This window comes from Panicum virgatum, chromosome 3N (assembly GCF_016808335.1).
Source record: "Panicum virgatum strain AP13 chromosome 3N, P.virgatum_v5, whole genome shotgun sequence".
NCBI lineage: Eukaryota > Viridiplantae > Streptophyta > Magnoliopsida > Poales > Poaceae > Panicum > Panicum virgatum.
This window is the reverse complement of record NC_053147.1, coordinates 62,730,682-62,747,868: the sequence shown is the minus strand read 5'-3', so window position 1 is coordinate 62,747,868 and position 17,187 is coordinate 62,730,682. Positions and strand designations below refer to the sequence as shown.

The following is a 17,187-nucleotide window of genomic DNA, read 5'->3' as shown; positions in this document are numbered from 1 at the left end:
ATGACCAAGTGTTAGCGTTCCTGTGATGTGCTGTTAGCAGGTGATTGGGTAGGAGGCCATGGGTGATTAACTAAGACTAATCTCCTTTTGCAATGTCCGGTGGGACATCTCTTTCCATTTCCAAGATAGTATACTGGACCATGTCCCCCGGGGGTAGGGCCGCGCGCGGGCCCGGCCGGCCCTTTCGGCTCCCTCGTGCAGATTTGATACGGCCCGGACCACACCGATCGACCGTCTCTGCGATTGTTTGCAAATTGCTAATGCTGCTGATTAGCTTGAGATCCCTTAAAATTTGGGCAGCTGGGCGACACGGCGCCGCCCGGCCACGGCCGGCGACGAAGATGAGAACGGTCGGGTGGATGAGACGGCGGAGACGACAGCAGGGGAGACCACACCCGTGCGCTCCGCAGAAACGACGGTGACCGCGGCCCCGGGCCACGGCGATGGTTGCGCTCTCACGCCCGCCCGTGGCGTCCACCTCGGGCGCGCGCGGATCTTCTGCGGCCAGGCCAGGACCATCCTTTACCTCAGGGGACGTTGGTTGTTGATCCGAGCGAGCAGCTATGACCTCCTCTCTCGGCGTGTCCTTGACATGGACCGCCCACCAAGCGCCCCTAGCTAACTGTAGGGTCAAAGCCTCTTCATCTCCCCCCTCACACACACCCGCAAGTGCACACCACACGACAAAAGTCACCATGGATGACGGATGCTCAAAGTTGAGCTCGCGTTGCAACTTGCTCGACACTCGACAGAGAGGCCGACAGCCTTATCGGCTGCCTCCACACATGTCCGATCCTCCTGCGGATTTCCTCGCCGCGCATTGCATCATGCAGAGAGAGAGGTTGTTCGGCTTATCTAGGCTTGACTTGTCTCGATTTATTTCCTCTCACAGAATACTATTCATTCTACCAGCCTAATAACGGTCAGCCGAAGCTAGAGATGTCCGAGTCCGATAAATGATTTCGTCGCGTCGGATGGCACGTCATCTCAAGACGAAGCAAATTAAATGCAGTGTCGAAACACGCACGGCCCAGTCCGACCAGGCCAGTGTCTCTCACTGACAGGAGGGCCTCCCCCGGTTAAACTCGTGGCTAATCGGCCGGCCGTCTCGCCGATGAGCGTTCGGTCAGCTGGTCGTGGTTCAGGCCATTGTCACGGTGCCATTCGTTGGGCCAGCAGCTGCGAGGCACACTCGCCGGCATCTCATGTGGCCGTGCGCCCATGGCCGCCGGCACGCAAGCCCACATGCACGGGCCCTGCCGACGCTAGCATCTCAGTATGGTCAGCCAGGGGGCATGTAGACATAGAACCTGTCTTTGTCACTTGTCAGAGTTGTTGTTTGGAAATGCGTCGACATGTATAATCTCAAATACAAACATTTCATTTGGGTTGTTGCAGCCAATGATTTCTTCTTCTTCTTCTCCTTCTTTTCTAAAAATAATAACTCGCCAATGATTTGCAACAACGGCTTCAACGATCGATGCTGAAAGTTTCAGCCAAATTAAAGACTAGTCTCCTAACTCCGAGATTTTGAAGGAAGTACACCTTCACGAATCCCAAAGCAGAGCACTTTGTGTGAAGCTGCAAAACGACAGGGAGATTATTCCTAAGAGAGATCATCATGCCGATGACTACGATGGTCGATGAATACACCCTGCTCTGCCACCAGTGTCTGCCATGTGACTGTTTCAGTCAGAGATTTGTATGCTCGATCAGAACCCATTTGCCACTAACTCTGAGAGCAGTTATTATGGAAGGCGAGAGGCCGGCGGGGAGCAAACGTGGCATAGGAGAGAGAATCAAGCGAGCGGGTAACGAAACGTCGACTGACACAGGCGAAAACGCACTGCGCGCCCTGGCATTGGCTGAGCAGCGAGTAGCAGCGGAGCCCACCACCACCTCACGCCCGTTCCCAGCCCGCAGCCGCCGAAATCTATAAAACTTGCTCTGAAGCACATGATGATCAGGGCACCTCCAGTCCTAAATCGAACTTTGAAATCCAGGCAAGCCGAACCAAAGGCCGTGTTTGGTTGGGGGTGTAAAATTTTTCATGGAAACTTTTTACTCCTTTGACCACTAATTAGGGGTAGTAAATGAAGTCTAATGACAAAACCACCTCCACAACCCCCCGTGTAAATCGCGAGACGAATCTAATGAGGCCTTTGACCGCGTGATTAAAGGATGGTATTGTAGCATCACTGTATTAAATCATCAATCAATTACCGTCATTAGATTAGTCTCGAAAAGTTACACACATCTCTAAAATTTTTTTGCAAATAGACTTTATTTAGTACTCCATGCATGCGAGATTCTCTTCTCGGAAAACATGCGCGGAAAAAACCCTGGAGTTCGATGGCTCCAGTGTAAACATCGTTGGCATGTGAATAAAATATTATTTCTTAATGGATGGAGCGGCCAGCAACTCTTCCGCTCCAGTCTATCTCCTCTCTCCTCCTGTGCTGATAACTATATTTTATACGGCTCGGTTCGCATCCTGGGCAGCGTTCGCTTTTCATTCGGACACCTATGGTTCGAGTGCTGTAGTGTTAATGGTTCGAACCAACGAGCCCATGGTTCGCTTTTTACTCCACTGGAGGTGCTCTCAGTGGGCGAGCGACCGCGCGTAGGGATCCGGGCACGCACATGCGCGTCATGATTTGACCGGCCGGTCAAGTGACTACTGACTACTCCCTCCTTCCCCGTTTATAAGGCATACACGTATATCAAGATTCAAACCTTCTCATCTTTGACCAATAATTTGACTATTAAATTTTTATTTTTATAATGCAAATTTCATATGATTGGATTCATAATCAAACATAGTTTACAATGATTATAAGTTTATAATCAAAAGTGATATAATATATGATAAATAAATGGTCAAAGTGTTGTTTAGAAGACCGTGTCATGTTCCACCATGCCTTATAAACAGGGAAGGAGGGAGTAGTAGGTCTCCGACGCGTGTCCCGGCCGCGACGTGGGCGCATCATGGCGTCACGCTCCGACGACACGGGCACAATCGATCAATCGATGGGGGTGTGCCGACATGCAGCCGAAAGATTGCAACGAACACGCACGTCGCACGTATTTTTTTTTTCAGACTGCCATGCACACTGTGTGCTTGCCCCGGATTTACTAACGCCGGTTTGGTGTGCCTCCAACTCTAAAAAGTTCGTGAAAGTTTTTGAAGCTGCTTATACCGAGCTTCAGAAATTCTTGAAGTTAGAGTTGTAAACAAATTAAGGATCTTTTGTTGAATCATTATTCTATTATTTTAGATTTAAAATAAAAATATAAATATTGGATATATTTTATAAACTCCAGCTCCAGCATAGATCTCAGAGCTGGAACCATGCCAAACAGACTTAACAATAGAGCGGAAAAGAGAGACAGATAGATGTTGCATGGTAGTTAGTCTGCCTTTGCACTTGCTAATAATCTGAACCCATCATGCATTAGCATGTGAGTTCAGTAGAGGCGACGAACGGATCCATGTGCTGCGATCGGTTAGCAAGAGGACACGAGCTCCGGACACGCCAGATGTGTACAAATCAAGGTTCAAACACTTGAATCAGGTCAAGGTAATCACGGTACAGATATGTCCGTGATCATTATTTAGCATCAGTACTAGATTGCTCATACTGATATATACACTGTTGTTAGTTTAAATGGCAGTTTCGTCAGAGAAGTTTGGACGGTCAGGATGATATGCATGCATGTTGGCTGGTCCTGTCAGGGGAAGCGACAAAGTGGTGATCGATCAACGATCGACCAACTGTCCACTCCATTTGCACACCCATGTGCAGAAAGCCCACCACCATTTGGTTGGTTCAGAGATTCTGCCTGAGTGTCCAATGGTTAGTTGTGCCAAATCTAGTCCATCATCTGCCTGAGTAACCACTAATGGCACCCATCATTATTTGAGAAAAATGAAAAGTAAGTTTTCAAAAAAAATTGAAAAGTGATCAAGTGACCTTTGCCACACAATTCAGTAACAGAAAAAGAAGGGGCGTGTTCATGAAACTAGTAGTAACAATGGCTTAGCATTTTTACAACAATGCTGCGCTTCAGGCAGCAATTAAATCCAAGCTATTGACCCTGTTCTGCTGTTCTGCTCCAGCACCAGCCAACAGTAATTTCGTCTCACAACATTCCAGCATTAGCTTCCAGCACCAGCCAGCCAGCAGTAATTTTCTCTCACAACATTTCAGCACCAGCCAGCAGAACAGGGTGCATGTTGACACACTACAAACACTATCAGGAACCACGGGATGACGCCATAAAAAAAAAGGATCCACAGGATGGCCACAGAAAACATAGGCACATCTCTCCCTCTCTCTCTCCCTCAGGTTGGGCTGGGCCCATCAGGGCCCGTTGCTTCTGTAGAGCGCATGATGGGCCGGCCCGACCCGGCCCTACAAGCCCACAGCCTTCTGGCGGTGTCAGCCAGAAGCCCAGAAGCAGCAGCTAGTGTAGTGCTAGTCCTTCCAGCACACGAGCATGGTGACGCAGCGGCGCATGATGTAGAACCTCGCCCGCTGTTCCCTCACCATGCTGGCCAGCCGCCCCGGCACCGACGACCTGGCCGCCAGGCCCCTCGACGCCGCCCGGGCTTTGACGCCTCTCGGGCTCCCCTCGTCGGCTGCCGCCGGCGCCACCGCCGCCGACCTCCGGCTCCCCTTCTTCTTGGAGCCGGAGGACAGCTTCGCCCACTGCTTGTCGTCCATGTACATCTCCATTGCTTCCTGATGATCTGGTCAGCAGAGCAAAACTTTCCCTCTGGCCTCTCTCGGCGTACGCGTGCACAGAAACTGACGGCCTCAGCTAAGCTCTCGAGAGTCGGTAGCTGCTTCTGCAGATTGCAGTGTGTGATGCTTCGGTTGTGTGGTTGGAGATGACCTGATGAAGCGAGTGGTAGGGGAAGCTGATGCTATTTATAAGCCCCAAGCAAGCATACTTACTCGTAATGTAAACGGGGAGTTTTTGTTATGCTAACGTGTGATTGGGGAGGTTGCATGGGCTGATGAATTGAAGGGGAGGTGCTAGAGAGATTTTGTCTGGTTGGTGGGGCATCTCTTTCCATGTCCCTAATAATTTTCTTGGACCATGTCCCCCGGAGACCGGATCCTGGGGCCCGGCCCTTCCGGCTTGGTTGCCCTCCTTGCGTTCTTGTACGTGTGTGACAATGGTGATGTGACATGTGGCCTGGAGCCCTGGACTGAATGAATCCGCGATGATATGGAAACAATGTTTAGTTGTGAAATTTTTTGAATTTTAATACCGTAGCACTTTCGTTGTTATTTGACAATTAATATCCAATCATTGACTAATTAAACTTAAAAGATTCGTCTCATCATTTACAGTTAAACTATATAATTAGTTATTTTTTCAACTACATTTAATATTTTATGCATGTGTTCGAAACTTCGATGTGATTTGTACTGTAGGATTGTTGAGCCCATGCCGGCCGGTTGCCTGATTATGGATTCTACTGCTCCGATCAAATTCTGATAGGGACACGACACCGACACGACACGGCAAGCCGGGAGGGAAACAGGGGAGACCGCCCCCGTGCGCTCCGCGGAAAGGACAAGCTAGCGGCCGCCGCAGGCACGCACGGGCACGGCACGGCCGCGCACCCACGGCGCCTGAGCATGTCGCGTTGCGGCGTTGGGCTCAGCTGCTCGGGCACAGCAGAACGCCTGAGCATGTCGCTGGTACTCGATCCTTCGTTGGGGGCAACAGGGAATCAAGGAAGGCTCTCCAGCTAGCCTGCGGCCCGTGCACCGGCCCGGCAGCGTCCGCCACGTCGGCGAGCCCGGCTACATGCCTGGCCGCTGGCCGCGCGTGCAAGCAAGCAAGCACCAGGCAACATTTGCTATCTGTCTAGCAGACAAGGAATGGCAAGGCGATGGACCGGAGGCTTCGGAGACATTAGAGATCGATGTCGGGACAGACTATGAAATGCTGTCGATAGTGTTCTGCTCTAATGAGGACTAATGCTGGTAATAGTGAATCAGTGCTGACAGGATCGGAAGGTTCAGAGACGGCAAACGGGGGGGGGGGGGTATGAGATGAGATGAAACCGATCGAAACGATCCAGTAATCTGTGGCACTGCCTGCCATGTGATTGTTCTCAGATAACCAAGCACTGGAGCACATGGGCACCGCCGAACCAACCACCATGAGGGAGGGAACGAAGATGGTCTGACCGGTCAAGCACGTATCGTTACGCCGCGTGGCGCGCCATGCTGAGCACGCATGGTATGGTTGGGTGGCTTTTGCGTTCGATCGGGTTCTGACTTCTATGGGCACGGTCGCTCCACAAATTACGCGGGGGGCGGAGAGTGGTCAGTGGTACATTTCAGACAGAGTTTTCGAAACAGCGTTGTTACAGCAAAAAATAAAAAGTTACCACGACCCTGATAATCTTATTGGCCCGTGTATCTGAGGCCCAAGGTCAGGGACCCGACCAAGCCGGCCCAGTCCCTTCTCACGCTAGCCCGGCCCACACCGTATTAACTGACCCACCAGTCCACCACTATTCATATGCCCCATGCACACTGTCGCGATTACATGATGACGAAGAATAATGTGGCATTTGAACTTGATCGAACGTTCAAATTCCATCAACACATCCACATTATGTCCCAATGCACGCACCACTTGACCATGGCTTTTCTTATACTCCCAGTCCCACATTAGGAGCCACGGACTAGAAATACTTATCACTTTAATTAGGGCTCCTAACCTATCATTTTTTCTTAGCTTCGGCCATCAATACATAATGACTATGTTGATCGATAAGTAATCTATACCTATTTTTAAAGCGAGTGAAGTTTTCACCTAAATTTTAATTTGATGTATTTGGTTTGATCCGCTTGTGTCATTAATAGGTGGATCTTAGTCCATCTCGTATGCAATGCAAGTCAGACCAACTATTTCCGTCCACGACCGACTTGATGATTATCCATCCATGTATCTACTTCGGAATTATATCCAGTATCGTCTGACTGCGCCTTATCTCTTGATTTTCGTCTCTGTTTTCCTATCCGTCGGATAGGAAGATACCGCTATGAACACAACTGCTTCAACTTTTCCATCAATACTTTGTCTAAATAGCCCTTGCCGAGTAGTAGGCGAAGTTGCGTTCTTCCCTTGGGGCCTCGACAACTTTCCCACCGCTCGCTGGTCATGCCTTCATCCGCACCGCTGCTCGCCTCACATACGCGTCGCTGCATGCTACGCCATGCGCGCCTCTGCTACCGCCGTTATGTATGCTTTCTGAATTGTCGAACGCTGGCACCGTCGATGCATGCTGCTCAGTTGCCGTCGTCAATAGTCACAAGCCACCGGGGCACCGGGCCATCACGTATTCACGTGTGTAACAGTGCAAGTGTAATAAGCAACAATGGCCATGTGCATGTTTATTTGCACACGAGCAAAAAAGGCCATCGTCATTTCTTCTGCAAATCTGCCAGGCGTGTAATGCCTCTGTACGACTATACCTGCGTACGCTAATCAGATAAGCACGTCGCTGGCGCTCGAGTCGCCCCCGCGCGGGCGACTCGAGCGACTTCGGCTCCCTCGCCGCAGCCCCCACTACTACAGAACGGGCCTGATACAAACCATTTGTCCCAGCTGCTTTTGAGCCCGAGATCAAATGTGGCTTTTGTCCCGGGTCCAACGGCTAGCCGGGCCATTAGGGGTAGCCGGGTAGGAGCCTTTTGTCCCGGTTGGAGCCACCAACCGGGACAAAAGGCCACCATTTGGTCCCGGTTGGTGGCTCCAACTAGGACAAAACTTTTTGGGCCCCTTATCCCCTTCTCTCTCTCCCTGCCCGAGCCATTCAGCTCACTTGTTCTTGCTGTTCTTGGCTCGGGAGAGTAGAGTTCTTGCTCATTTCTTCACCACATTTGTGAAGATCTTTGATTCCCCCGTCCATCCATCGGCGCTAAAGGTTTGGTGCTTGTTTCTCTCTTCTTCCATTGCTTGTGTAGCTGATTTCATGCTTTAGAAATAGAGAAAATGTGTAGCTCATTTCTTGAACATTTAGATTGCATATGTATGTGTGATTTACTAGTTTTAATTGATCCAAAGGAGTGTAGTATACTTGTTTTAGTTGATAATAGAAATTTTCGTATTATGAATGGATTATTTTGACACTCTAGTGATGTATTCGTTCATGCTCACACTGAAACCATTTAGAAGCTTAAAAAATCTTTATTTCGAAATAAGTATACGTCGTTAATCTCCATTCAATGGTGATGGCACTACATTTCGGGGATCCACGATGTGCTATAAGGACGTCGCCAATGGGCTGGTCGCAACACCAGCACTTGCGGTTAATACGAACACAGCATTTGGCGCAGTCAGCGTGACCGTTGTTGTACTGAGAGCATATCAATGAGCATGCTGCCTGTGCCAAGTGATGTGTTTCTATCAACCGTAAATGTTGGTGTTGCGACTGGCCTATTGGTGACGTACTTGTACCACATCGTGTCCCCCCAAAAGTCAGTGTCATCACCGCAGGTTCGAGGTTACCGATATATACATTTTCCGAAATAAAGTTTTTTTTCTTCTAGATGGTTTCTGAATATTGAAAAGAGTGTTCTCCTGGAACTTAAGGGTGTCAAAATAATTAGGAGTTATAGAGATTTCTTTCAATTAATTAGAGATTTATTTCTTTGTCTTTTTTTATATTTTTTCATTGTTATTTGTAAGAGTAATTAATCTGATCATTGTAATTGTAATAGTAATTAATATTTCTCAACATTGTAATTGTAATAATTTATAATTTTGTGAAAAATAAAAGTGTTTTTCAGTAAAATATGGCTTCAGCAGCTGGAGGGAGTGACGCCGGTGGGGGTGATCGTTGTCCTTCTGGAGAGAAGGGCACAACTCCAGTAGGTCGTCGGTCCAAGAAACCTAGCACTTTTCATAGGGCAGCGCTCCGTTATTTGAAAAAAGAATATAAAAAATGTGTGGCAAGGGGCGAGAAACCCACGTTTGATCTTGAGGATTTGTTGCGGCGTTATGGTTCATCACCACCAAACTCGGAGGTTCCAGCTCCGCCATCTTCTTCTGCGCCAGCAAGAAATCCGTCAGAGCATTCTGCGTTCCCACACAAGGACGGTTGAAAACCTATGTATTATTGTGCGAATTTTTAAGTTGCATGTATGATGGATTAAGTACTCCTTTTAATTAATCATGATGTATGATGGATATTGCAGATCTTTTAATTATTCATGTTATGTTACATTTAATTTGATTTAGGTTGGATATATTTTATTTATTCGATATGTGTAAAGAATTCAAATCGATTCCTTTAAAATACAGATGGACCGGCAATGGATGTACAATGCTGACCAACGTTCTAACGAATTCATTAAAGGCCTGGATTATTTTTTGTCTGTGGCTGAGGCAAACAAGAAGAATGGTTTTATGTGCTGTCCGCGTGTTAATTGCAAGAATAACAAGGATTACTCCTCTTCAAGAATTCTACACAGCCACATTTTCGCAAATAGTTTTATGGAGAAGTATGTTTGTTGGACGAAGCACGGAGAACAGGGGGTTACCATGGAAGACAATGAAGAAGAAGATTTTGACGAACACTTTCCCGAGAATGCTGGATTCGGTACATTCGATGACGATATTCCCATGGAAGAGCCCGAAGCAGATGTAGCAGAAGATGATCTCAGCGACGATCTGGGGCAGGCACTGCACAATGTGCGGGCAGACTATGAGAGTGAAATGGAGAGGTTGAAGTTCCAGAAGATGTTAGAGGACCACCGTAAGTTGTTGTACCCCGGCTGTGAAAATGGATTGAAGAAGTTTGGCACCACCCTAGAGTTGCTGCAATGGAAGACGACAAATGGTATATCTAACAAGGGATTTGGTGAATTACTGAAACTTGTTAAAGAAATGCTTCCTAAGGACAACGAATTATCTACCACAACATATGAAGCCAAACAACTAGTTTACCCTCTAGAATTGGAAGTACAGAAGATACATGCATGCCTCAACGACTGCATCCTCTACCGAGGCGAGTACGAGAATTTGGATGCATGCCCCGTATGCAGTGCATTGCGTTACAAGATTAGAAAAGATGATCCTGGCGATGTCGAGGGGGAGCATCCCCGGAAGAGAGTTCCTGCCAAGGTCATGTGGTATTCGCCTATAATACCACGTTTGAAGCGTCGGTTTAGAAATAAAGATAATGCTAAGTTGATGCGATGGCACAAAGAGGAACGCAAGCAAGACTCGATGTTGAGACACCCCGCTGATGGGTCGCAGTGGAGAAAAATAGATAGAACCTACCCTGAATTTGAATTGGATGCGAGAAACATAAGGTTCGGTTTGAGTACGGATGTCATGAATCCTTTTGGTGAGATGAGCAGTGGTCATAGCACTTGGCCTGTGACTCTTTGCATGTACAATCTTCCACCATGGCTCTGCATGAAACGAAAGTTCATCATGATGCCAGTGCTTATCCCAGGCCCAAAGTAGCCCGAAAATGACATTGATGTGTACCTAAGACCATTGGTCAAAGAACTCTTATTTCTCTGGGGTTATGAAGGTGGACGGATGTGGGATAAATACAAACAGGAAAACTTCAACCTACGAGCATTGCTGTTCGTAACAATCAATGACTGGCCTGCTCTTAGTAACTTGTCAGGACATTCGAACAATGGATATAAAACATGCACACACTGTTTAGATGATACTGATAATATATGGTTGACTCACTGTAAGAAGGTTGTATACATGGATCATCATCAGTTTCTTCCCATCAGGCATCCGGTACGAAAGAAGGGAAATCATTTCAAAGGGCAAGCAGACCACTGAATAAAGCCGATGCACCATAGTGGTAAAGACGTCTTTGACATGGTAAAAGATCTAGAAGTTATTTTTAGAAAGGGACTTGTTGCCAAAGGATGCTAGTCCAGTTGGTTAATCACTCCGGCGGCACCCCTCAGGTCCTGAGTTCGACTCCCCGTGGGAGCGAATTTTAGGCTGAGGGTAAAAAAATCCCCTCGCTGGTCCCGTGTGCCAAAGCACTGGTTGTGAGACGACCCAGGTCGGCCTGAGGACCCTTACATGGCCCAGGCAGGTAGTTCCCAGGGGTTACGTCTCCCAGTGTCAGGGCGGGGCCAGGGTTCGGGGATTTTCTCGGTCGGGGAAGCCGATGCTTCTTCTTAAGCTAATACCGGTGGGGCGGTCTTTCCCCACCCGGCCGAGTTTTTTTTTTTTTGAAAGGGACTTGGTAGCCAACCTGTTCCGAACGAAAATGAAATGGCGCCCATGTGAAAGAAGAAGTCTATATTTTGGGAGCTACCATATTGGGAAGTCTTAGATGTTCGTCATGCAATTGATGTGATACACCTCATGAAGAATCTTCACGTCAACCTAATAGCATTCTTGGGAGTTTACAGAAAGCCAAAAGATACACTAGAAGCACGTCAAGAATTGCAACGTATGGAAGAATGTGATGCCTTACATCCACAACAGTGAGATAATGGATGAGAATACTTAAGTCCTGCCAGCTATACTCTTAGCAAGGAAGAGAAGAAAAGCATGTTTGAGTGCTAGAGCAGTATAAAGGTTCCATCTGGATACTCGTCCAATATAAAAGAAATCCTAAATTTGGCAGAGAAGAAATTAACAAATCTAAAGTCCCATGACTGCCACGTGCTTATCACTGAACTTCTTCCGGTTGTGCTGCGGGGGATTCTGCCTGACAACGTCCGATTAACCATCGTGAAGCTATGTGCCTTCCTGAACGCAGTTTCTCAGACGGTAATTGACCCGGACAAACTGATAAAGGTACAAAACGATGTGGTGCAATGCCTTGTTGGGTTTGAGCTGATATTTCCACCATCTTTCTTCAACATCATGACACATCTTCTAGTGCACCTTGTGAAAGAGATTGATATCCTCGGACCAGTATTTCTACACAACATGTTCCCCTTCGAAAGGTTCATGGGGGTACTAAAGAAATGTGTTCGTAATCGAGCTCGTCCAGAAGGAAGCATCGTCAGTGCCTACGGAACTGAGGAGGTCATTGACTTTTGTGTTGACTTTATTGATGGCCTTAAACCGATTGGGGTCCCTGAATCGCGATATGAGGGGAGTGTTGGCGCTCCTTAAGTACACGTTTTATCCCTTGTTTATCCTTGATAATGGCATGAATTCAATATCAAAATCACTAACCGTCCTAACCCTGGCCTAATTATTGGTCATTTTCACGTTTGCACATATATTTTGGAGGAACTTCGTTTTTGCAGGTTTTTGGCCTATTTTAGAGCATGAAATGACGAGGCCCGTGATCGAGCGCTAACACAGAGAAAGACGAGGGCCAAAGCCCAAAGGGAGGACCAAAGCCCATGTTGATTCGAAGCCCATTCACGCACATCCATCCTCCAAGAGAGCCCAAAGGACCGAGCCCACGAAGGTGAGATCAAGATACTTCGGGATTAAGCAAAGCAAATGAAGATTTAAGGAAGGATTCCCTATCCTATCCTTTCCTCGAAGATATCTCCAAGATAACAACGTCCAAAGGGGTGCAATCGTGAAGGACAGAAACTCTAGAAGATGCGAGGAGTCTACACGCCAAAGATAAGACCGAGGCGAGTCCGAAAAGGGGTAGGCCGGCTGGTCTAGGCCCATGGGGCCGGCCGGCCCAGCCCTTTTCTGAGGCGGTTTGCCTTCCTCTTCGACCGGTGGCTTCCTCGACTTATAAATAGCTCGCACCTTATTCAACTCGAGGCATCCATCCAACCAGAACTCGACGAAAACCTAGGGCCAAGACCGGAGGGAGACGACGGCCGCCGCAAGTCTTCGAAGTTGTTTAGGAGATGGCTTAGGCCATCCCTAGCCGCCATGGCCTCCCTGCGTGGTTGTGTCATGGTGGAGTTCATGAGCTAGTTGGAGTCGTCAATGGTGTATACGCGGTGGTGGCGATCCAAACGAATCTATTATGTGAGTAATGTCTTCATGTCATCCGATCTATTTAGCGATCATGTCTCTCCTCTTTCGATTTCGTTCTTGCTTTGGGTGCGCTTATTCCTAGATCTATTCTCGAGATAGATTGCATGGGGTGTTCTTGTAGCTATGGTGGCTAGGAGTTCATACCGGATCTACCCAAAGGGGGTTCGACTTGCTTCAGGGTATCCCGTTGAAAAGGGGGGCGTCGTGACAGGCCGTCTCCACAGAGTAGGTTGGGTATCGAGGGATCGGATTGGAGGTTTTGATTTAAAGAGGCTTTGGATGAGATGCATGTTGATCTTACTCGTTTAGCTAGAACTACAACTAGAATGCGTGTGATAGGTTTAGTCATGCCTTCGGTCATGCTTTATCCTTACCGATGTTCATGGATGAGATCAACCTTCGTACATCACTCATATCTATCAAAGGTTCACCTTTTATATGCAATTAATGCTTCATGTTAGGATAGATCCATTAGATTAGATGGAAAACCCTAGTAAGTTCATTGTCGATCCACGGATTGATAAACCTTGGGGGAATACTCTAAGGGAAAAGCTACCACAAACCGTGCGCTTGCGGTATACAAATCGGGGGCGTTAGTGAACGTCAACAGGGAGACTAAATGAAAAGGGTACATTAGGCAAGAAATCGTATGTCTGCACAGATGATTTCTCATTCAAGAAAGCACATTATGCAGTTCTTCAACAATCATCCTTGGTGGACCCATATATCGAGGAACACAAGAAGATTCTGCTCTCCGAATTCCCAGAAAAGTCTGAGGCATGGATTACACGTGAGCACATGAATACTTTCGGCAGCTGGTTGCGGAAGCATCTAATACATAACTTGGATATAAGTGAACAACTATTCTTATTGGCTAGGGGACCATCTTGGAATATCTTGACATACCAAGGGTACGAGATAAATGGAAACACATTTTATATGATAGCTCAAGATAAAAAGAGTACCAACCAAAATAGCGGTGTACGTATGGATGCCACGGACAATAATGGAAAAAAAGGAGACATATTACGGCTACATTGAAGAGATATGGGAGCTGGATTACGGTCCCAAATTCAAGGTGCCTCTATTTCGTTGCCAATGGGTGAAGCTCTCTGGAGGAGGGGTAACAAAAGATCAGTATGGGATGACAATAGTTGATCTCAACAATCTTGGGTATAGAGACAAGCCGTTTGTCCTAGCCCAGGATGTCGCTCAAGTTTTCTACGTTAAGGACATGTCCAGCAAGCCAAAGAAGGGGATAAACAAGCAAAAGGAAGAGCCTAAGCGACACATAGTTCTATCAGGGAAGAGAAACATCGTTGGAGTGGAGGACAAGACAGATTTGTCAGAAGAATATAATAACTTTGTTGCCATTCCACCTTTCAAAGTCAATGCTGACCCATGCATCCTGCTAGCCAATGATGATGCTCCATTCTTGCGCCGTGATCATAATCAAGGGATATTTGTGAAGAGAAAGTCTGTTACTATACCAGTAGCTGCTGATACTTGATGTACTTGAAACATTTTATATTATTCTATAAATAAGTAATGGCAATTCAAATATTTTGATTATATATGTACTGTACCATTATCCATTATGTATTATATATATGTACATATATTATTCTTTTTTTTATATTTTTGACATAATTATCAGACTCAAGGATAATTACTCAACTAATCATATTTATTTCAAAAAATTACACACACTATACTTATTTATTCCATTAAATGACCTAATTTTATGTAAAACCCACTTTTCAAACGTTAATGCCATGGTAGAATCCATTTTCTGTTGAAAAAAATTATTAACCTAATACATTTTTGCTTGGTCAAAATAAATAATGTAATATGTACAAAGTTATATATTTCGTGGACCCAATCAGTTGAATGAAAATGAAACATTTTTGCTGTGTATAGCAAGTCTAAATAAAATCAAAAATATTGTTTGATAATTTTTGGATCCATAATTTTTTTAACTCAATTAACAAATGATAGCCTATTTTAAAATAGAAATAAAAAGAAACAAATGAAAGTGAAGAAGATTTGGCGGGAATGATGAAAACTGGGCCTCTTTTATCCCGGGTGATGGATCCACCCGGGAGTAAAGGTGGGCCGCAGGCTAGGGGAATTCGCAGCCCGCAAAAAAATACCTTTTGTCCCGGGTCAAGCCACCACCCGGGACAAAAGGGCCGTCCCGGGTGGTGGCTTGACCCGGGACAAAAGGCCCCCCGTATATAGCTCCCCTTCTTCCTCTCGCCACCTGTTCCAACACTTAGCCACTTCTTGATATGCACCGTCTCCTCCTCGCCGCCGTCGTCCCGAGAGCTCCGCGCCGCCCCGTCCGAGAGCTCCGTGCCGCCCCGAGAGCTTTGCGCCGCCGCCCCGAGAGCTCCGCGCCGCCTCGCCTCGAGAGCTCCGCCCCGCCGCCCCGAGACCCCGCGGCGCCCCGCCAAGACCCCGACCGCCGCCGCGTCGTCGTGTTACCCGACCGCCGCCCGGAGGATGTCCCCGCCCAGTGCGCCGCCGTTGTCCTCCCCGAGCGCCGCCCGGAGGATTTCCCCGCCCAGAGGACCGCCTCCCCGAGCGCCGCGCCCGAAGGATCGACGCACTGCGGCCTCGTCCCTGGCCGCCGGCCGCTTCCGCTCGCCGCCGTCGTTGCTGCGTCCTCGTCGTCCCCGACCTCCGCCTCGCCCGTGCACCGCCGCCGAACCCAGCCGTTGCCGCGCCTGTGCGCCGCCGCGACCTCGCCGCCGTACGTGAGCACGCCGGCCGTGGGCCGCCGCCGCCCCGACCCCCAAACCCTACAATTTTTGTGAATTAGGCTCAAATTTTAGTGATTTATGATCAAATTTTAATGAATTTTGTGCAAATTAAAACCATAATTTGATGTAAATTAGGTGTTAATTTGTTTAATGTGTTTAATGTGTTAATTTGTAAATGGTAAATTAGGGTATTTAATTTGATGTAGTATGAAATTAGTTGATAATGAATTTTAGTAAATTTAATTTGTTTAATGTGTTAATTTTTTTGTGTGAATTTCATAAATTGTAAATTATGGTATTTAATTTGATGTAAATTAGGTGTTAATTTATTTAATGAGTTAATTTATAGTGAAATTATATTTAATTTGTAAATATATGAATGTGTATGTATATGTGTGTACGTACGCTGATCCAATCCTCGTCCAGCTAAACGTATGCCGATTTGATCCTCGTCTATCTAAATGTACGTCGATCCAATCCTCGTCTATGTAAACGTAGTCATCTGATCCAATCCTCGTCCATGTAAACGTTGTCGTCCGATCCAATTCTCGTCTATCTAAACGTACAACGATCCAAAGAAACGTCCAGCTAAACGAAGTCCGATCCAAACGTAGTCTCCTTCTCGACCGGGGCAAATAAGGACTTTTTGGAATCCTTGTGACTAGATCTATTCTGTAAAGTCATAATATGGGAATTACTTAGTCCGAATTGAACTATGCTTCACAACTGGAGAGAACACATCATTATAATCAACACCAGGAATCTGACTGAAGCCCTTTGCAACTAACCTTGCCTTAAATTTTAGAGGCTCACTAGGAGACAAACCCTCCTTTCTCTTGAAGACCCATTTGCAGCAAACAGATTTCTTTTTCTCAGGTAAGCTAACAATCTCCCATGTGCCATTTTTCTCAAGAGACTGCATCTCCTCCTGCATAGCTGAGATCCACTTCTCCTTATCAATAGAATCAATGGCTTCAGAATATGTTGCTGGCTCACAAGCATCCTCCACCTATTTAGCACAACTCAAAGCATAATAAGTCAGATTACACTCCTCAATTAAACGGTTTGGAGGTCCACAACTCCTCTTTGATCTGCGAAGAGCAATAGGTAAATCTACATCCTTCTCATGCTGCAAATCAGACTGTGAAACTGGAGGTGAGTGCTGAACAGTATCAGAAACACTATCTGAAATATCATTACCAACAACTTCATTTTCCTGGTCATCCATAAGCTCTACCTGCACACTAACTTGTGGCTGCAATTTTTCAACTAAAGTATTATATGTGGACAGACTGTCAGTAAACATCACAGACTCATTGAAAACAATACTTCTGCTCATGAAAGTCTTTTTAGTTTCAGGATTCCACAATTTATATCCTTTGACTCCCGAACCATAACCAAGAAACATACATTTAATAGCTCTAGGCTCTAA

General features: G+C 46.8%; 1 protein-coding gene across 1 annotated transcript; it reads right to left on the bottom strand.

The window, feature by feature from the left end:
* Window positions 1-4,012: 4,012 nt before the first annotated feature.
* LOC120663723 lies at window positions 4,013-4,916 on the bottom strand. The gene has a single exon (XM_039942620.1). It carries the CDS (start codon window positions 4,737-4,739, stop codon window positions 4,479-4,481), a length of 261 nt encoding a protein of 86 aa, XP_039798554.1. The 5' UTR covers window positions 4,740-4,916; the 3' UTR covers window positions 4,013-4,478.
* Between the last annotated feature and the right edge of the window lie 12,271 nt (window positions 4,917-17,187).

Excerpts from the sequence above, each read along its gene's own strand:
- LOC120663723 (XM_039942620.1), bottom strand. The coding sequence starts at position 4,739 with ATGGAGATGTACATGGACGACAAGCAGTGGGCGAAGCTGTCCTCCGGC.